This window comes from Trematomus bernacchii, unplaced genomic scaffold (assembly GCF_902827165.1).
Source record: "Trematomus bernacchii unplaced genomic scaffold, fTreBer1.1, whole genome shotgun sequence".
NCBI lineage: Eukaryota > Metazoa > Chordata > Actinopteri > Perciformes > Nototheniidae > Trematomus > Trematomus bernacchii.
This window is the reverse complement of record NW_022987851.1, coordinates 7,522,747-7,544,283: the sequence shown is the minus strand read 5'-3', so window position 1 is coordinate 7,544,283 and position 21,537 is coordinate 7,522,747. Positions and strand designations below refer to the sequence as shown.

Sequence of the window (21,537 nt, the reverse complement as noted above, 5' to 3'; positions counted from 1 at the left end):
AAATGAAAAGCGCCTGGTGCGCTGCACCATGTTTCCATGTTCTGTTTTTTTATTAATTTAATGACGTGTTGTGCGCAAACTTGTGTTCTAAATTCCTTGTTTATTTCTATTTCGTGTTTTTAAATTTGCTCTGTTATTGAAGCATTTTTAAAATATATATTGTAATGATAATTGTGGCCTACTCGTCATCCAGGTTCAACAATCAAACGATACAAGCGAATATATGGCACGGAGGTTGTATTTTGAAAAATATTAACTGATCGAAGGTCTGTTTTAAAAGCTGTGTATGGAAATTAATCATTCCTATTTCCCTATTTTTTAAAGATGTCAAGCTCATCCATATAAAACGCCTATAAAGCCTACAAGAACAAGAGACCTGAAATATTGCATTATATTATTATCGCATGGCATTAGGCCTGCTTCACTACTGTTGAAAACACATTTAAGAAAACCATAATGGGACACAAATATAAAACAGCTCGTTTTATTAGCGCTTTAAATTAGATCAAAGACAGAAATAAAAAAATCAGATCACAGATGTTATAATCCAGTGTATTTCAAGTGCATTTTTTTCAATTAAACTGTAATATATATATTTATACTATATATGTTATCATTTTCATTTTTTTTTATCATGTAGGCCTAAGCATGGTAGAGATAAACAACAACCAAAACATGTTCGAGTACTTTAAATAATAATTCAAGTAAATTGCTGGAATGTTTTCAATGAAGCAAATGTTGTATGCCTATCAAAATGTAAACTTAAAAAATTAGACAATGTCCATTTAAACAGATGAATCAGACTACCACTGATGCAAGTATAAATTAATAACGTTTCTACCAGATAAAAAAAAAGTTCAGAAGTAGATTTAAACAGGTGGATCCTATTTACGTGTCACAGAACAACATTCACAATTTCAGACCACTGGAATCACAATCTATGAAGGTATTTACAGTATAAAATGTACAGATGTGTGTTTTTATTTGATTTCCCAAGTTTCCCACGGGGCTTAATTTTATTATTTAAGGAAATATCGGATTTAGGCAACCGTGTGGCACGGAGAGAAAAGAACCACTGTTGGTGTGGCCTCCTGGATTAATGGTAGCCAATAATTTAAATTTGCTCTGAAATATTGACACCGCCAAAAGGTGCACGGGGGATAAGGGCAAACTTAACCGTCATTAAAAATATCAAAAGAGGCTAGGCCAAACAAATATTCAACGACAGAGGACAGTCACATTTCATAAGACTTTGCAAATTGGTTGACAATGTGTTTCTGTCCGTTTATGAGCTCGTTATGCCTTTTTACCACATGTTTTAAGACGAGGTGAACTAACATATTTTTTACCTCAGAGTTTCTCCAAGCTTTTGGGGTTGGTCAGTATTTCTCTTGCCAGTCGCCAAGTCTGTTTGGCTGCATTCTCTAGAGAAGAGTGAGGTTTTCCTTGAAACAGGTCTAAAGTAGGGAGGAAATAATGCGGGCACCTTCTGCACTGCAAACATGAAATCAGCTGCAATAGTATCCCGTTCAGGCGGTCTCCGAGGCAGTTCTCATCCCAGTCTGACTCCCTGGGATGCTTCTCACACTCGTAGGAAACCAAAGTTTTCATGTGGTAGTTGTTCAAGGGTGTTCCGGGCAGTTCGAGGTGACGATCACGCAACGTTTTGAGGACTGACAAGCATTTCTTCCTGCATCCACCCAGGATCAGCCGGTTCTCGGCCTCGGCGAACTGCAAGACCCAGGCGTCGCTCTCTGCTGAGCTCTGCTTTCCGTTCAGGGAGTAGCACTCTTTGGATAAAAGATTGAAACCTTCCGCCTTGACTTCTGCCACTCGGTTAGGTCCCGGCCAGGGGATGTGGGGGAGAGGCCAGTGCGCAGCGCTTCGTGGCCAGATCCCAGTGCACTTGAAAGCCGGCGTGATTTGCACCACATATCTGTCTCTGATGCGCAACTTCACCTCACTTGTGTCAGCGACCATTTTGATAACATCTCTGTAGCTGCATTTATCCACAGCCTGCGCCACCAGTGTCTGAAATCTCGAGCGGATCTTGCGCGCCGAGAGGTAACCGGAGGCTGTGATGAATTCAACCCAGAGAGACATGCTTCTCTTGCGGCCGTCGCTGAGCTTGAGCACGGCACAGCCCGGGAGTGATCCGTCATCCACAAAGTTGAATACTCCCATCTGATTCAGATAGAGCACAACCTCGAACTCGGTGGGTGAAGTGACCTCCAGTCCCTCGAAACGATTATCCATTTCGCTGAGAGAGCTGATGAAGCGGGGCTCCTGCGCCTCGACCTCCTTCAGGACATCCGTTACCACCTTGCACACCTCCCGGATGCTCTTGGAGATGGCTGCTTTTCGAGACTGACATTTCTCGTTGTAGTATTTGTTGAGGTGATACACCAACTTTGCCTGGGCGGCTATCATGTTTGGGCAGAGATCCGGGTTGTACACCGGAGTCTCGCAGTAAGCCGAGGGATCCAACGCGACGGTTATTACGGGAGCCAATTTAAGAGAAGAAAGAATCTATTTAAAAAGAAATAAAATGCCTATTTATAAGACACCTATTTTAAGCTGTGCTCGGAGCACATTCGTGATAATGATATTAAAACATTCAGAGCTGCATTGAAGTGCACGAAGCAAGTCCTCGAGTGTATCAGGATGGCCTGCTTAAAAGTCCATTTCAAAAAATTGCCTTTTGGTTTCTTTCTGATCACTGTGCCAGTTAGGAGTCCGCGTAATTGCTCAGAGTGGAGTGTGCCCTCCTGACGCAGACGCCCGGTGTTGCTGTGTTTTACAACAGGAGACACACACACTCCTTATTATAAGGGAGGAGTTGAAACCAAGATGTCCAATCGCTGTCCGATGCGTCACCGCTTTCCAGTTTATCGAAAACAAATTCATCCCCGGCTGTTATATACATGTAAAAAGTACAGGTAGGCTAGTCGTAGTAGGCTATATCGAGGAGCGGAAGTACATACGCATTTTGGGAGAAGAAAAAAACAACATATCACTGCGTTACGTTGCTTTTTCTTGGACTATATCTGCTGTTTTTTAGTCCGCTCTATTGAATAATATATTAAACCGTAGGTGGATGTAGAATTGTGATATTTTTTTGGGATAATAAACTTTGATAATTTTCGTATAATTTAAATATTTTATTTTTCTCCAGTGGTTCGGATCTAATTTATTAAGGTGCATCACAATATTATAACTTTTTAATGTAGGTACTTTTTAATGCGAACGAAACGAACAATATAAAAAAGTTTTAGCATATTTAGGCGTTTGCTTTTTGAATCCATGCATATATTCAATATAATACAGTTTATGTATTATATCTTTAAGGGTTAGTTCTACTCAACAGTCTGTTGAGCAGGTTTATTTCTGAAACATAGGCTATCGCGTTGTTTATATTTATAATTGTGATTATATTTGACACATTAATTATAGAGTGTTTATATATCAGTTTACAACTCGTGCTCTTTTTACAGATTGTTTTGCTCTTTTGCTGCGAGGCAACATCCTGATGTTGTGCAACAATTCTAGCGCAGTATTTCCTGTCATTTGATTATTTTACGCTACTGTATATTTTAGGAATATAAATATATAACAGTTGTGCTATTGATGATTATTTATTTCTTACATTGCTCAAAATGAAAGCCCATTACATGCGTATACATATCAATGTTTTATTGTGTTCATCTGCCAAAAGAAAGAAGAAAGTGTAAAATAATATTATATTATATTCTATTCTTTTTTATTTGTTTTGTAAAATGTCAGCATTCAATTTCACATTAAGTTGAAATTAATAATATAAATTGGTATTTCACAACACATTATTGGGTAATTATATTATAACAACAAGAAAAAGATAGCAACAATGCAACAAAAAAACAATACCATGATAAACATAGTTTGAATGCATAATAAAAGGGAGAAAACCTAGATTAAAAACATGAATTTCAATATACTGCAACATGGCTGACCATTTTACGCAGAGTCCCATAATGTTCCAGTTTGTTGCTTTAAGGCACAGCTCTCTTAGGTTGATTCAGACATTGATCCACAATTAAGAGATCTTGCATCCACACTAAACCCTCTCTGGCTCTCATCATTTCTCTGGCACTCCATCTCACAAGGTATAGTGCTTGCTTTGAAGAGGACTTCAAAAAGATAATGCTTCCCGGATCAGATAAGGAACACAACGGCATTTACACTCATCTCTGCTCTATAAGAACTGCATACGACCAGACATTATGAGGGCAGAGCGGCGCTCGTCAGCTCTGACTCACTACAAGGATGCGGCTGAGCAGGAGCTGTCGTGTGTGTGCGGGAACAACCCTGATAGATAGGTGACTCCCATTATCGTCACAGCATGTCATGGACACACTGCTATGGCTTCTTGGCAAATCCCAGTGATAATGTAACACTGTTATACCAAACAGAAATTTCAGATATGGAGTAGTGTCCCTTTCTCTTCTCAAAATCCTAATTATGGGACATGGTAGAGCTCTATATAAAGGTCAAATACAACATTACATAATAAGATTAGGTGGATTTGTAGTTCTTATCAAATTCCACAATGAAAAATATAGATTCTCATTGGCATATTTCTGAAGTATATGGAGGACATTATGAAAGGTTCTCATGTGAGAGGTAGCTAAAAGCCTCCTACCCTCTGAGGCTTTGATAGTCTTTTCTCTCGCTCTCTCCCACTGTCTGTGGCCCAGGTACTTGCCTTTTATTGAAACCAGACTAGCCTCACTTTCCAGGCTATCTTGCTCCAAGTCAGATACCTCTGAATCCAGTTGCACCTTTTGAGTTTGTGCTCCGGCCTTTGACCATTCGTATGCGTGATAGAAGGGGGGATTTTCATTGAGATTATCACCTCTTAATCTAAAGCATGTGGCTGCACAGATCCCACAGTAACTCAACCTGCTCTGCAGTCCCAAGACTCCAGCAGTTGTCAGGTCTAGTCTTAGACAATCAAAGCTTCTTACCCATATCTTTACCATTACAACATTACAAGCTTTGTTGCTTCATTCACTATCCCACTATGCTATTGGAGGCCCTCCAGTGTGATATATGGGGCTGTGATTCCAGTACAGGCCTATTTCTGACCCAGCAAAATGCATGCACGATTGTGTAAATCAATACAATGACTTCTACTTCCCCTAATTTTGCACGAGCATGTGACCCTGTTGTCAAGGCCTCTTTGTTTCCAAAGCATGCCTCTACAGTTATTCAGTTTTTCTCCTCCATCTTTCTTTTTCCTTTCTTCTAGCAAGACTGATCGTCCTGTTAACATCGGCGGGCATAAGGTCAATGGGGCTTGTCTGATGGCTGAAATTGCTCTTTGATGACACCCCAAGTGTTTTGAGTGACTTAAAATGATATTCCACTGATTGTAGCTAAAATCATTAAATGTGTATTGCCTTATTTTATATTTAATCCTTGAGGCTTTATGCAGTAATTATACACATGCATTAGTTATAATATACATATAAGTATTCAACTAAGACATACATTGTGTGTTATCTACAAATGAGCATAATCTTAGTACAATTATTTTTATTGTATGTACAAAACAGTATGTAGCCTCAAGCATTTATTGAAAAATAATAATATTCTTAAAGAGTCTCCAGGGGGAAAATAAAAAAACCCATTCTCTAGAAACGTGATAGTTTATTGACTATTTTGATCGACACTATTCTCTATTGCTCCGGCTTTAAATCTATTTCATAAACAAAAGGTTATACTGGGTGCTGTCTTTCAATGATCTGTATTACAATACTTCATGACTATTAACAAAATAGTTAATGACTTTATATTAGTATAGCATTCAACTGATTTTAAGCTGGATCAAGACCTTTGATGACCACCAATCCTGTGACTGTTATCATAATTAAGGGTGATGTTTTCTTAATTTTAATAATCCTATTACACGAAAACAAAAAAGGTCTGCCATATGCTTTTTCATTAAATTCCTGGGGTCATTTCGTTTTGAAAAAGAGACTCTCAAGCCATGTCCCATACAAAGGGAGTGCAGCTAGCTCCCGAGCTAATATGCAGATTAGTCAAAGTAGACTTAATCGGATGACATATTTCTATATAAATCAGATTAAAAGCAGTGACACTTCAGATAAGTGACATCAACACTGGCTCTCAAACTGTGAAAATAATATACTTTAATCTCATGGGATAGCCACTCACTTTGACACATTTCCTATAATTGTATTTGTCACAAATTAAATTGTCTTTGGGATTTTTAATAAAAGAACATTATTATTTCAAGCAATATGGTGTCTCTGTTGGAGGCCAGTTAATATTTGGGCCCGGAGCCTCATTGAGGACCCCCTTTGGATTGTGTCCATTCATGTGTTTTATTCTCTGCTGTGTATTAGCAGCAAGGCAGGAAGCTGGACCACATAGCCAGAGGCTCTAAGAAACCCACTACTGATCTACTCAAGAGGCATTGTTAACGGTGCACCATATCTATATCATATACACACACAGAAGACCTAATGTACCAGAATGATGGACATTTTTGATAAAACAGAGTGTAAATGATCAAAGTTAATTGATTGTCTCAGCTTCATTTGGCCCTTCACCCCTCCCCTCTGCAATATGGTACGCTTGTCAGCCTTGTGATAAATTACATGCATGTATTTGCATGAATTTAGCATGAATACAATTCTGTTTTCTTTGCCAAAATAACGATTCAGAAAATGTGTGGTTTGCTTCACAAAAGGATAACAGGCTAACATTGTGTTCAGTGCACTTTTTTTCTTGCACAGGTTATACAGTTGGCAGTTGAGCGCAGTAAAAGTGCTGGTGCAGTGTTTTCCACCGGTTTTATTAGCAGGCAGTTTAGCGTTGTATTTAGTTGTACATGACAATGCTAAACATGGGGTTTAATGGAGACTGGGGTGGAATCTGTGGCTGGTTTATTATTTCTTTGCTCAGTGCTTTTCCTGTTTCTACAAATGGTTGAAGCTTAGATTGTTCTTAAGAACTAAGTAGTTTATTTGGAGATTATTTTATTTGTTGGGAAAACTATATGCCCGACTCCCATCTTGTCTGTGGTAAAAGGCAAGCATTCAGCAGCAGCAGTGTGATTAATCTTAATGTCTGCGAGATGTCTAGCATCTAAAGGTGGGCGCTGTAATCATCTGCCCACTGACCCCATGATGCTCATCTACAGTCCTCTCCGCTGCCCATGTGTCTTATAAGTAATTTCAAATCTCAGATTAACAGTTCTCTCCCACGTGTCATATGATCTTAGAGTAGGAGTAAGAAGCACATAACAAAGAGAATGGAAGAATTGGTGGCATATTGTAGTTTTGGGGCTGTTGGTAATCAAATACTCCTGGTGAAACATGTGATAAAATTAGGCGGTGTTGCCTAAATAAGGGATGAAGGGTTCATAATTGCCAGTCTTAGAGATCTGAGGTGCCGGGTGCCAACTGTCAGAGCAAGGCTAATGATGACAAATGTCCCTCTATGCAGATTGCTGCAGCAGCAAAGGGTGTGCAGCTGAGAAAGAACAAGAAAAGAAAAATGCAGAGGGCCTAATAAGAGAGAGCCTGTGTGCACATTTAATGACCTACATGGAAACAAACCTCCCTAACTGATGGACTGCCTTTTGAAAGCACTAAAGCTTAAGACTGCCACTGCATAAAATGGACGACTCCCTTACAATACCTGGGACTGATATAAAAAGTAATACATCTCTGTGAATCATTACTATCTGCTACTTAAATTGATACATATGAATACAAATAGAAACTATAATTAACTAACATTTGCTTGGAAGCTTGTCAACATGATTTAACAATAAAACTGTGTCCTGTTGGAAAGTTAGCTCTTTATTTAGCCAAACAATCTAGTGTAGAGGACATGATGGCCTGGATCAGCATCATCCTTATTGGTAGTTTTTTTCATTAGCTTATCTTTGGTTGACCCTCATTATTGTGCAAGATGGCAAGTGTTGTAAAACCTTTAATGGTCTGGTACTTGTGCTAAAAAGCATGCTGTCCCTGGTTCACACAGCTAAACTGTTGTTGGTTAACATGGCTTTAAAAAAAGTTTGTCTCTTAAAAATGTGCCTGATTTTAACCTTCTTTGTAGCAGAGGGCCATAAATCTGATTTCACTTACTGTGACGTAAGGCTCACGCTAATAAAAGAGCAAACCCAGAGTGTTGCATGGCCAGATTTCCCCAATTTGTTGCATGAATGGCTTTTGAAAGGGGTCCCTCTTGGTACAAAGGGAGTCTCGTCTTTGTTTGGTTTCGCCCCATCTGTGTCATCTGGTGGTCTGTGCAAGAGGGTGGTGTCTCAGGGTGCTCCCCAGCGGCGATGCCAGTTGTTTTATGGACTCGGTGGAGTGGTGCTGGGAGTTCATAAGTTGGCTGGCCCATTGTGTGCTGAGCCCAGCTGACACGTGTGAATTGACTCCAGCATATTGACAGATCATTTCCATTAATGAATCGGAGGAGTCTGCCTTGTTTCACTCTGTGATTTATGCCCTTGCTTCATCATCCTCTGAGCTCAGGGTTAACTAACAGACCCCTGAATGACTAAACCACAAATTGCTGGATGAAGCGAGTTTGCTTTGTTCAGGAGTTTAATTTATGCGTAGATATTCTTAAAGTCATATTTTTTTGATTGTATTTCTTATATTTCAAGTTCTTTTATTTATATAGCCCAAAATTACAAATGAATGCCAATTTATTACATACTCTATCCTTAAAGTTAATAATAATCTAAACGTTTTATATCTCAAATGTACTTCTAATAAAATACCATGTTGGTTTAATCATTTTCTAAAAATAATTTCTAAAGGGAATTCTGCACATTAATCTCTAAACAGCCTACAAGGAATAACGTGGTGATGTACAGTCAAGCCACCTTGGAAGACTAAGTTTAATTTAAACAATTTCAACAAAGAACTGATATGTTTTTAAGGATGGTTGGCTGCCCAGACTGTTTCTAGATTTGGTATGGAGCTGCTTTTGTTTGTAGCTGCTGGTGTCTCATCAACTCTGATCTTCCATGGCGACCATCCAGGTTGTTCAAAGCAACAGACACACACTGCTGATAGTGCTGGCCTCAGCCTGGCCTGTCACCCCCACCACTGCTGCCACATGGAAGGAACATTTGCTCGCCACCATTTTATGCCGCTGTCACCATCCCTTCAAGAGGGGAGGTGAAAAGGAAAGGAGGGAAAGAGGGAGGCTCACCCTGAGCGGATGCTAGACAAAGATGGCAGCAGAGACATTTTGTCTACTTTCATTAGTTCTGGTGGGGGTGAGCTGTGCTGAATATTAGCCTGGAAAAGCCACACATTGTGGAGTGCAGATGAGGAGCATGTCACAATCAAATCTACCCAACCTCATTTCCATCTCCCTCACAGAAAAAGTGGGACATATGGGACAGGATGCCAATTGCTTATTTTATACGGTAATTAACATCCCTCAAACCGTGTTATATGGTAGGTGTGTCGCAACCATGACAAAGTTTATCTTACAAATTTACATATATCCGATAAGGTTAGATTTTAGGCTCCTAACACGCAAAAAAGGCTTATATGCTGTATGTCATTAAGACATGAATGAACTTTGTTGGCTATCAAACATGTATAGTTTTGTTAGGACAGTGTCACTTTCAGCAAAACTCAGCACCATCCGTGCTATCATTTCCTTGAGTGTGTACTATATAGTATCTGTCAGGTTTAAATTGGGCCCTTTCCTAAACCCAACCACACACTGTATGTATATGTGTGTGAGTGTGAGGACAGGGATCTGTTTTTATGTGAGTGAAGGACAGTATGTGATATGTTTACAAATGCTTGTGATAAACCTGATTGTTTGCTGTTGTTTGTAGTCAGCATGACCTATTCATAATCACCCACCCCAGAACTCCCTTTTGGAGCAACGCCAAAACAAAGATGCTTGATCTGGTTTCCTTTTTTTCAGTCTGCATCTGATTCCTTTGTTTACCTAAATAATACCATTCACACAACAACTCCCTGATTGGTGCTAACCCTGGTGGGTGTGTGTGGCAGTGTTAGTGGAGATGTATCTGAATGTTGTTTTGTCCTGCTGGGCTTTCATCTGGTGGACTCATTATAGTAGTCATCTCACTGGGCTGTAGAGAAGCTCAGGAGACGGGCTGCCCATGAAAGAGTCATGATGGACGAAGAAGTGCTGATGTGCAGGTTCCTGCCTCCAGGCTTTCACCTGCTCAGGAAAAGCCCCAAGGCAAAAAGAAGCAGGCTGCTCAGACCAGCCAATGAATGACTGCAGAGCTAAAGTCAGACAGTTGCTTACTGGGGGCCTTGAAATGTTTGGTAAAAAAGAAAGTTAACTAATAAGTAAGTGCATTTCTGAATCTCTTTTTAATGATAGAAACAAGCAAGTGAAAAGGAGGATGAGAGCACCAAAAAGATGGGTAAAGTTGTACCGTTCTACCTTGTTTAATTTCAAACGATTTTATTAGTGTCAATTCTGTGGTCTTGGCAGGGCTTGGAGGTGTCTGAGCGCAGGGTGAGAGCATGTCGGCTGTTGACACCATCTAACGAAGGGAGGATTAGGAGTTTACAGAGGCAGTAATATGATAGGTCAAAAAGAGGAGGCACTCCTCCACAGCACTTGGCTCTGTAATGAATGATTGACTGGAAAAGGAGAAGCTGCCACTCGCTGGCTGAGTGCTCATCTTGACGCCTGCCGCACCGCTCCACGGCTCCCCTTGATCACGTTTCGCTGCTCCCTTCTCATCTAAGGCACCAGTCTGCAGGGAAAAGCTGCTTTTCCCTCTTATTTCTCTCCCTAATTTACACATTTAAGACATTTTTGTTTGCTTATTTGCAATTCCTTTTTTTGTCAGTGAGCCACTCTCTATCAGTCCTACTCTCTCTATCAGTCCTACTCCCAGCCCTGAAACCAGCCCCCACCACACACACACACACACACACACACACACACACACACACACACACACACACACACACACACACACACACACACACACACACACACACACACACACACCCTCATTTACAACCTTCCCTTTCTCTTCTGTTTGCCTCGAGGCAATGAACTAATTTCAGGTTCCATAATTGCAGTGTGTTGTACACCTGTCTGCTATTAATTCTCCCCCCCGTCTCTCATTCTCTTTCTTAATGAGGTATTATTGTAATTATTGTCATTATGTTATTTTCTGTAATGAACCTGATTGATGTTGTTGTTATGGCACCATTTATTCCCCATAATTAATGTAAATGTGTTAAGATCTTCTACAGGCACATGGTAGTCTGAGACTCGTGCTTATGGGTGAACTCGGCCCCTCATTCCCTCATCAGCTGACCTCTGAGTTCCCGCTCAGTGCAGAGTTTGTGTTGGAAAAGGAGAAGAGAGCTGAGCAGCCTGGTCACCACTGAATAGGGCCCTGCTTGTAGCCATTTTAAGACCATTACAACAGTGAAAGGCTACACAATGGCCAGCACTGGGCTTTGTTTCAGCCCGTCACTTGCACCCTGTGAAAATCAAATAGTGCTATGCCTTAAAAGAAAAGGTGAAAAAGGTTTTGCCCATACTCCCATGCTTTATGGAAAATCTGGTTATTTGTTGAAAAGGGCAAAAAAAAAGTCTTCAGTGACTTGATTTTGAATGTTATTGTCAAAGAAGCAAACTACTGGAAGGAATGCTAAAGAAAATCCCAGCTGAATGAGAGATGTTGAATTTTTTTTCTTAGCGGCTCTCAATCCAATTAGGAGTTTAATAAGGGTCATGCATAGAAACTTCACGCTGCAGGTCGGGTGCTTTTGGAGAGTAGGAAGGGGCTGAAGTTGGATAGCGCCTGACTGAAGGTTGGTCTCTTTAATGTAGGGTGAGGGGTCTTGTGCCCTGGTGAGTCATTGAAACTGTCTGGGGAGCACAGATGATCTTTTCCGTTATTCTGAAGGCGAGGTCGGGAGATAATCTGACGCTGTGGTTAGATTGGTTTCTCAGGTGGTACCAATTACCTGAACTCTCCAAAGCCTTTGCTTCCCCCCCCTCCAATGCTTCTGTAGTGCTGTGTCATTCGCCCTGACATTTGCTTAGGATGTATTTCTTTAAACATAACACTGATCTGGACTTAATTCAATATCATGGAGCTCTCAATAACTAGTTATGTATCTGTTGTTGTTCAGCATTTTACCTGGAACACTCTATTCTTGTAACTTACTGTAGACTGTGGGTAAAAATGCAGAAAGGCGATATGGGTCTTTAGAGGGGCCTTACTTGATTTTTAATCTCTCCCTATGAGAGTGAGAGTGGGTAGGAGGGCCCTAGAAGTGGCCACGTCCAGCCTTTGTGGGTTTGTTCACATGCTGGGGAGCTTTGAGTGTCTGACAGCCGTTTAACTCCACACGACCTGCTTCTCAAGTGCCATCGTTTGGTCGCTCTTGAATCCTGTTAGGAGCCATAATTACAATTCATGCACTCCCTGCGCTTCTTTGAAGAGCCATTGAGAAAGCAAAGAGGGGTGCGAAGAGCCTTGGAGAGCTAGCAACACTGGCCCTGCATCAGCGTGGAAACACTCTGAGGGCTTCAGTAAACTGCCTACATATTGAGGCCTGTTGTCAAACTAAACCACAGCACAGTTTATTGTACTGATGCATAAAAGGATCATTTGGTTATAAAATGTAAAATAGAGTTACATGTTTATAAGGGTGAGTAAGTATTTACGAATTGCAGGGATAGGTTTCTTATTGTAAATTGAAATACAATTTATATGACACATTTGATAAATTAGCCGTTCTTTCAAGTATGCAAACAATTTGAAGTGAAGCGCATTGAATGACTTTCAAAGGGAAAGAGGAGAAAGGGTTATGCCTAATAGGTGCTTTAGTAATTTCTGAGTTTTCATAGCTTAATCCGTTCTGAAAAGCTGAAGAGAAGAAAGGCTGAAAATGGCCCTCAGTATTAATTCGATGTGACTTCTGTACAATAAGGGCTGTGGATCCCAGAAGCCCATTTCCAAGCTTACCTTCTTTCATCATCCCCAGCCCTTGGAACTTTTGCCTAAATGTTTCATGAAACCAAGGCTGTAAGCCTCTTTGGTATTCTGTCTTTATAACGCCTGGTTTAAGACTATTATTACACCATGTTCAAGGCAGAGGAGCACATAGAAACAGTGAAGCTGCCGCTCCATTGTGGGAAACTCAAATTGATTTAGTTCAATTGGGAGAGCAATTGTATTAAAACACACATATTCTATGGCTCATTTCCCCCCTTTCATTTGGGAGTTTTGCAAATGCAAATAAGGGTTGCTTTGGTTTCCTTTGTAGAAATAAGTCTTCTACACATTTTAGAGCAGAATGTATCCTTTATTATTTATAAATATTCATTGATTTAAACACACCATTTCCTCATAAAAACTAAAGTGTGACCAACCCAAACATAAACCCTTATTCAGGGTTCCTCCTGATTTTTTGCGTTAATAAGATGTTAAATTAAAATGAAATTAAATGTTGCACTTTTGTTGTCAGCATGAAGACGGACCCTCCTCAGCCCCCTCCCCCGACAATTGTGTAAAAAAACAATTGTGAAGTCTGTGACTTGTGTGAGATTCATTAAAGTCTTTATTTTGTTTTTCTTTTCCTGCAGAGAGAGAGATAAAGCAGGCAAATGATTTGGTTTCTTATCAAAGAATCCTATGATGATGTGCCTCAGGAAAGTACAGGGTGTATCTCACAGTTTTCGCTGCCGCTGCTTTGAAACACATTCTCCCCCATTATAAAAATAATCTCAGGGATGCGGATACATGTTTCTTTGTTTTATGATGTCAGGAAACCAAAAGCCTACTTTTCTCCTTGTGCATGTTTTGTTTTCACCGAATAGGGGGTAACTAGCGAGGGACACATTGGGTGGGTCAGTGACCCTAGAGAAAACAGCTTGCATTAATATGGTCTAATCCAATGTAATTAGTCAAATTACAGCACGCCAAGCAGCTTGTCAGGGGCTGTCGGCTTTGGCAGGAACACAAGATGGCGTGGAATCCCACTGGACAGCATTGAGACCCTTAAAGTCACTGCAAAGCTGCCCTTCTGCACTTACTTTTACTCCTTTCAGTCTATTTTCCTGGTCTCCTCTGTCGTTCTTTCTTGACAAAAATGGGGAGGGCTCTTTCAGTTGTGCAACAATGTTTTCACGTCTACCGAGTCGTCTCCTATACCCCCAGGCTGCTAGCTTGGCTTCATGCCTGCCTGCTAAGGTGGATAGAAATGATATGAGGATTCATAGCACAGGCTACAGAAAGTCAGAGTAATTATATCAGTGCTGCACTCCTCCTACGTGATTTTATGAGAGAGAGTCAGATGCACGCTAACTAGCGCCGCTAAGAAACGTAGACATGGTTAAGACACTTCCTCATGTCGTAGGCTTAGCATTGGTACAAATATTTAAACTATATAATTACATGAGGATAAAGTACAAATTATCTAGTGCACTCAACAGCCAGATTATCATCCCCCTGCAAGCCCCGTTCAGCCCCAAGGGGTGAGCCTGTATGACAAAAGGCCCTCATTAGCATACATTTACAAGCCCCCTCGTTCAGAGAAGCCGATAAGAACCTGTTCCACCTTTGCTTTGGCCCTGAATGGCTTGTTGTGCTTTTGGCAATGACAGATAAGTCAGGGTAATTCTACTTCATGCCTGAAAAAATGATGCTCCAGATTCTGGCTGCATCCCGAAGGTGTCACCCACGATAATCCTCAAAGAGCGTCCAGAAGAAAGGGGGCTGTGTGTTTTCCAGATGATATACTGCGAATGACAGAAAGAATTATACGAAGGAAGCCAAATCTGTAACATATTATTAAGCAATTCCCAGTGAATAACAGGGATAAAAGGATAATGGATGAGGGTGTCGTTATTACCTTGGTGCTGAGGGAAGCAGCAAAGGTAGAGAGACAAGATTAATTGAGGACGAGTGAGGCGCTCATTGCTCATCAGGCCCTCTCGTCTCACCGCTTGCTCTTTCCGTCCCACTCCTACTCTGTCTCTCCGCCTCTCCATCCTTGTCTCGTTCTTTCCCTTCTTCTCTGTCTTGCTCTGAGCCCCTATCCCTCCCACGCACCACCACCAGGAAAAAATGAAAAGAAAAGTGGGATTTAGAGCGATCAGCTTGGCACTCAGTGGCAGCCAGAGGAAGCTGGTACTCAGGCCACGGAGATTTCAGTCATCTTAAGGCTGACAAGTCCCTGAAAAAGTCCCATTAGTAAAAGCTTGCTGAAAGACACCATACCAAATGACTGCATCCCTTCTCCGAAGCTCCTTAGTGAAGGCACCCTCAAGCTGTTTATCTGGATGATGTGCTCACTAACAGTGTGTGCCTGTACAGTATGTGTGTGGCTGTGGGTCATCACTTGAGCATGTTCATATACGTGTGTTTACATTTGGTGTGTCTTTGTTTGTTTGTTGATTAGCTATATCATTTACTTGTAAGACGTCATTAGGTTTTCACTTACAGGAAGGAGACAACATAAATTGCATTTCATGAGTTCACCATCAGTTATCCTGATACAAAGGGTTAGTTCTTAAAACTTGAATTGGAGGTGGCTTGTCAATGAAAAGCAACATTATTTTATACATAGAAGTGGCATACATCACAACATCAACAAACTCCATTGGCAAATTGGACCAGTGTGAATTGAAATCAGTTTAAATGTTCTTATAAGATTTAACTTAAGAGCTGTGATGTCAGTGAAAACCTCAAATGTCTTTTTAAGTAGTTTTAAAGACACATTTGATCCCAAAATCCAAATTACTTATTTGTGAGTTTGCAGTTTATCGTAATTTTTTGTTGTACCTCTGAAAACTACAAGCAAAGTTCCATTTAGTTATATTTGTGGAGAGAAGGAAGACATGTTTTACTGTCCATATCTCCAACACGCAGCAACTTACACAGTAGCAATCTAATTTATAAATAGCATTACAGGAAAGTGGGAAAGGATATATTACAGTGTGGGAAGAACTGTCGTTTAAACATTTTCTTTTTTAATCCAATGCATTTTTGCTATTCCTAAAGTAAAATAATTCTGCATTCTGCCCTACTTGTGTGAAGGGTAGAGGTGTGAACATGCACTTGCAATTATTGCTTGTTTCTAATGCACTTGTTTATTAAGGAAATTGCATTTATTTTTCGGTTTCATTTTATTACGTTTGACAAAGAGGGAATGTTTTCGTTTTGGTTTGTTTGTCTATCTGTCAACAATATTACAGAGAAAAATGATTGTCCGATTTCTAATGTATCCGAATCACGAGGCTAATACACCATTTTCTTCCCTCTGTTTTCATCATTGACAAAATGACACTTAGCCTTGGAAGAGGTCTGCACTCTCAGATTGCACTTCTAGTTTTCATGGCTTCATGTGGCTTGATACCAAAAGTTTGGGAATCATTAGTGATGAAAACCCCAAGTCTGAATAACTTAGGATATTTTTTCCACTGCATTTATTTGGGGGTTTATATTTTAACATTGACATATAAAGAATATGTAAAGAGCCTTGACTCTTTAAGAAGAAATTGCATACTAGGAGAACGGCTCCTCCCACCTGTCCTACCGTGGCAGTGTTGAAGACAGCGCTGCAGGGCCTGCTAATGTGCGTGAAATACCATCCCTGACATAAATGTTATTGACAAACTCGGCTGGACATTTGGGGCAGTGAACTGTCAGCATATTTAATGCATATTCATCTCCTTTATCCCACTGGTCTTGCCAGAGCACCCGAGTTGTGTCATCTTGCCACACTCCAGCTACCACCCAAATGTATAGTGACACTGATTATGCAAATCTGAATCTTGTTTTCCCCCAATACCTGCATTAGGAGCTTGCTACTTTATTGAAGTTGAGATATGGCTCTCACAGTAAGGAACCCGGTGGAATACTGTCTACTTATAATCTGTGGGAATCTTTTGCATTTTTATATTTATACATTTCATAACAGTTGTCACCTTTAGGTGGCATCATATGAGAAATATGCTTTGATGCTAAGGCATAAATCTTTTAGGATGGAAAAGGGATTAGTGCTGAAATAAAAGTGGGGATTTGGAGACGTCGTGGTCAAAGAACTAAGAATTATGTTTGCGTGGCTTTATACAGTTTAAAATGGTTATGGTAGTTTAATTTGACACTGTGTGCCACAACTGAATTTGTTTTAGAAAGAAAGCGTACACCTACATTTTACACAAAATGATATGTTCTTGCTTACTGTTATACTTATTCACACGTATGGTTTCTGTTTGATGTTTTCACTGAAAATATTTATTATAAGGCCCCATTGTTTTTGAAAAGACAATTACAATTAATTTCCATGAGCACACATACACACATTTCAGTTCACTTCCATTGTATTGAAATATAAGCCGGAATCTAAGAGACACATAAAGCTGAAAAACGACATCAATAAATTGCTTAGATTGCACCGGTTGGTAAGAAAATATTTGTATTCTTTTGTAATTTCGGTTAACAGACCCTCTAAGTTATTTTCTATTGATTTTGATTAGCTTCTGATTTAACCTCTTGTGTTATAATATTTGTTATGACCCAGTCTACCACATTGTCTCTGGCTGATGATTCTTTCCAACTTAGTTCAGAGTTGCTCTCTGCTCTCACTGTTACCGGGCGTTATGCTTTCTCCGACTGCTCAACCTCCTCACAGATTTGGCCCATATTGCCTGGGGTCAGCCATTGAATACTGTATATGCAGTGTGTGCTGATCCTCCAAATTGCCATGTGTGAAATCCATCCCACTTGCTCCTGGGGGAGTAGTCATATCACTCAAAAATGAAACTGCTTCTCGTATCCTCCCCTTATTCTTCCACTTGGCTGTTCTCTCTGGCCGCCTGGGACCATGCAGTAGTGAGGCTTTATAGTGGAAGCCTATTAGACAAATCTTAGATGAATGCAGCGGAGGTGCTGTGATACCAGGTTGTCAGAATGCTCCACAGTCTCATATAAATATATCAGTCATGCTGGCTTGGAGGTCTCACTGAATTATATTATTTTCCTGTTTTGGTATAAATGCAGTGAAGGGGGATTGTATTGTCCCATACTGGAGAAAATTGTATCAGGTTTTTAGAAAAAATGCTTCGTTAGATTTATGAATAACGTCTGTCATAGTGCCTCAGCCAATGTGAGGTTAAAGCTTTTCCAAAGTCAGATATGATTAGAATCTATGTCCATGCATGAAGCGGCTTCCTTTCCTTTTTAAGTATGATGTGCTTCATTTGAGCATCTGCACATTATCATATATGAGTTTCAGCCTAAACACTGGTGTCACCTGTGCCTCTCCTCATCTCATCTGTCACAATATGTTCCCGTTCTCCACCTGTGATGTTCTACAGGCCGAATGCAGCCTGCCCTCTGTCAAATCAGGGAGAGAAGAGAAAGGGAATAAAGGAGAGGGAGGACAGAGACGCTAAATTGCATTATGGCTATTATGCTGTGGAGGTGTATCTCCCTGCAGCTGGCAGCGCATGCGCCTGTGGCTCTTAATGAGCCTGCGTGGAGGGACCTGTGTGGAAACAAAAGACTGCGCTTGTCGGCCATACCAGACCCCTTCACCCGCCCCCTCACCGCTCCCCCAGCCCTGAGCGTGACAGACCAAGAGCAGAGCGCCGGTCCCTTCCTGGTGGCGTGATTAGATTGGGGCCGAAGTCTCCAGCTGGCAGGCCTGTCTGTGACTGGAGGCGGCCGTCCCCAGCGCTTGTCACTGGCTGACACCTCTGACAGGCAGGGGACAGCTTCAGCAGACAGGTTCATTAAATGGCATTTTTTACAGCTGGGCCTCCAAAAATGAGGGCTGGGCTTTGTCAAATCTCCAAGTCTACAGGGGCCCCTGCGTGTTGGGTTGGACCAAAGCTTTGTTGTTATGACACATTTTTCGATCTTGGCTGTTTGAAATCAGCTCTTTTTTCTCCTCTTTAGCCTCTCTTTTGTTGACAGCTAGCCCTTTGGCCTGTACTTTGTCACAGCACCAAAATGTTCACTTTAGCTGGGTAACAAGAGACAGCCAGCATTAAAATAATGTTATATCGACAATCACTTACTATTTTATAGCTGCTTTTATGACTTTTTCCATTCTTAACATCCTGAAGTGACAAGCCTGTGTGATCTGCATGTTTGTACTTCTTGCTGGTTACATTTTCTTTAATAATACATGATATAACAAATGAAGAATTTGGAGGCAAATGTATGGCGCCGTTATGATAAAATGAATAGGGACTTTTTAGAACATGACAAACCATTCAAAGTCTCTTGACATCTAAATGACTTAATATGCATTCAAATAACAGCTCAAGTGCCTTGATGAAGTAAGCTGTTATAGCCTTCCCATGATGCATATGTGTATGAGTTGCCTTTCAGCATTGCACTCATAAGACTACTTCCACAACATCTGGCTGCAGAGAAGGGGGTGGTGTTTGTGGTGGGGGTGGGGGTGGGGGGGGGGGTGCTGCTGGCCCTCAACAATGCGCCAACAGCTCCATGGTCGTCCCTCCTCCTCACCTCCCTTCCTCTCTACTCCCTCGCCAGTCAGCGCGCTGCCTCCTCCGGGCCTTGCTGTCTCTATGACAACTGTTTGAGTTGGGGGTTGCAGAGGTGTCAGGCCGGGGCATGACTGGGAGGAGAGCACCAGAGATGCTATGCTGCACATCCAGCATCTCCACCTAATCCAATTTTAATTGAGCTCCAGAGATTTTGGACGTGGCACGGAGGTCGGGCATGAGCTATTCCAGGGAGAAATTAAGGCGGCCCGGCTCGAGCTGCACTCTCCGAGCCTGTCACTATTTTAAATGAGCATTAACATCAGACCTAACCCAGCTGAACATCTCACTCTGGCTTCCCTCCCTCCCACCATGCCTCCTCCACCTCAATAACCCCCCACCACACACATACAGACACCCACACGCCCGCGCATGTACTGTAGAGCTTCACCTTCTTACTACCCTGTTATATCTTTATCCTCTCTCACACACCCTCTCTGAACAGAGCCTATGTGTGATTATAACCTGGGAAGTTGATGAGGTTGCTCTGTGGCTCACACTGTTGGACAAAATTGTTCAGTCAGAGGGAGGTGAGAGAGTAGGAGGGGGGGAAAGGTGTGTGAGGGGACCATTCTCACCTGTCAGAACAACCGTCTTGGTTTTCTGTGTGTGGACCTGCAGTCCCAGTGGTGCTGCGTACAGTAATGATCCTTTGTCTGCTCTCCCCTCTCCTTGATGGTTTTCATTGATTATTTATGTGTCACAAACCCAACGGTACTTTTAATCACAAGTTGAGCTTTATAAGCAAACCAAGTTTAGTTTTAATAATTTAAATCATAATCTGAGACTTTGTCTACTTTCAATCGTGATAGGGTACTGCAATTCCAGCAGCACTGTAGAGCAACATTAAACCAAAATGTAAAGCCTGTTGCTCGACTTCATCAGACGACATCATATCTGTAACATACTGTCCTGGTGATGTATTGTATAGTAGACATATAGAAAAAGACAGTAGACATGATCTCTGGTTTGGTCCAGCTATTATAACCTGAGGGACATTCTCTCTTCTTCTCTGCCCTTCTAGGTCCTAGCATACACTGAGGGTTTACATGGTAAGTGGATGTTCAGTGAGATTCGGGCAGTATTCTCTAGACGCTACCTCCTGCAGAACACAGCGATGGAGGTCTTTATGGCCAACAGAAGTAAGTGGAAGTGCCAATTACAGCACTTGAAGTCTGTGCCTCTCCTGCTCTTCATCACTAAGGGGTATCTCTCACTGTTTCACAGCATCAGTCATGTTCAACTTTCCTGACCAGGCCACGGTAAAGAAAGTGGTCTATAGTCTTCCTCGAGTGGGAGTGGGCACCAGCTATGGACTCCCGCAAGCCAGGTGGGTCATATGTTCCAAATACAAAACAATGTAAAATATTTCTCATATGTAATTCCTTCATGGCTGACGTTGCATCCTTTGTGTTGTGTGTAGCATCTGCACAGCTAGCCTGCAGCAGAGTCATTTGAAGTCCCATTGCTGCAGTTATTGAAGTGTACGTGCACTGACCCTGACTGAACTGACCTCATTCTCTGACAGAAGACTTTATACAGCAGGGTTGCAGCCAGGCCACAGACCAGAGAAAACCCACATATTCCCTTCAGACTCTCATAGTGCTAACAGGCCCATTTATACACTGTTACAACACACACACACATTTTCCCAAGATCTTCATCCAAGTCAATTCATTGGATATAAAGCAAGCCAGCCTGTGTTAACACATTGTAAATAAAACCTTTTTTTCAATCTACTGGAATCAACATTTTTAACTTGGGAAAACCGTTCTGCCATACTTGTTCTCTCATCTGAAGCTGGACCTCTTCTCGGTATGTTTATTCTAAAATGGACATGCTCAACAAGAGTTTGTCTTCAGCTATTAAATGTCATCAAGGTTCAAGGCTTTTATTAGTCATACGTTCATAGCTACAGTGTAGTTATGACGATGAAAATCTTAG

The 21,537-nt window shown here is 41.3% G+C and overlaps 2 protein-coding genes across 4 annotated transcripts in view; one reads left to right on the top strand and one right to left on the bottom strand.

Annotated features, from left to right (window-relative positions):
* The window catches only part of nbeab (neurobeachin b), a 207,674-nt gene that overhangs the window by 151,878 nt on the left and 34,259 nt on the right, over positions 1 to 21,537 (top strand). For all 3 annotated transcript variants that reach the window (XM_034113170.1, XM_034113171.1, XM_034113172.1), the window contains exons 41-42: positions 20,618 to 20,735; positions 20,821 to 20,923. In XM_034113170.1, coding sequence (XP_033969061.1) covers positions 20,618 to 20,735; positions 20,821 to 20,923 — 221 coding nt within the window. The remainder of the gene's footprint in view (positions 1 to 20,617; positions 20,736 to 20,820; positions 20,924 to 21,537) is intronic.
* Positions 484 to 2,771, bottom strand: mab21l1 (mab-21-like 1). Its single transcript, XM_034113208.1, has one exon. It carries the CDS (start codon positions 2,428 to 2,430, stop codon positions 1,351 to 1,353), a length of 1,080 nt encoding a protein of 359 aa, XP_033969099.1. The 5' UTR covers positions 2,431 to 2,771; the 3' UTR covers positions 484 to 1,350.

Coding starts and splice junctions, on each gene's coding strand:
- mab21l1 (XM_034113208.1), bottom strand. CDS start 2,430: ATGATAGCCGCCCAGGCAAAGTTGGTGTATCACCTCAACAAATACTAC.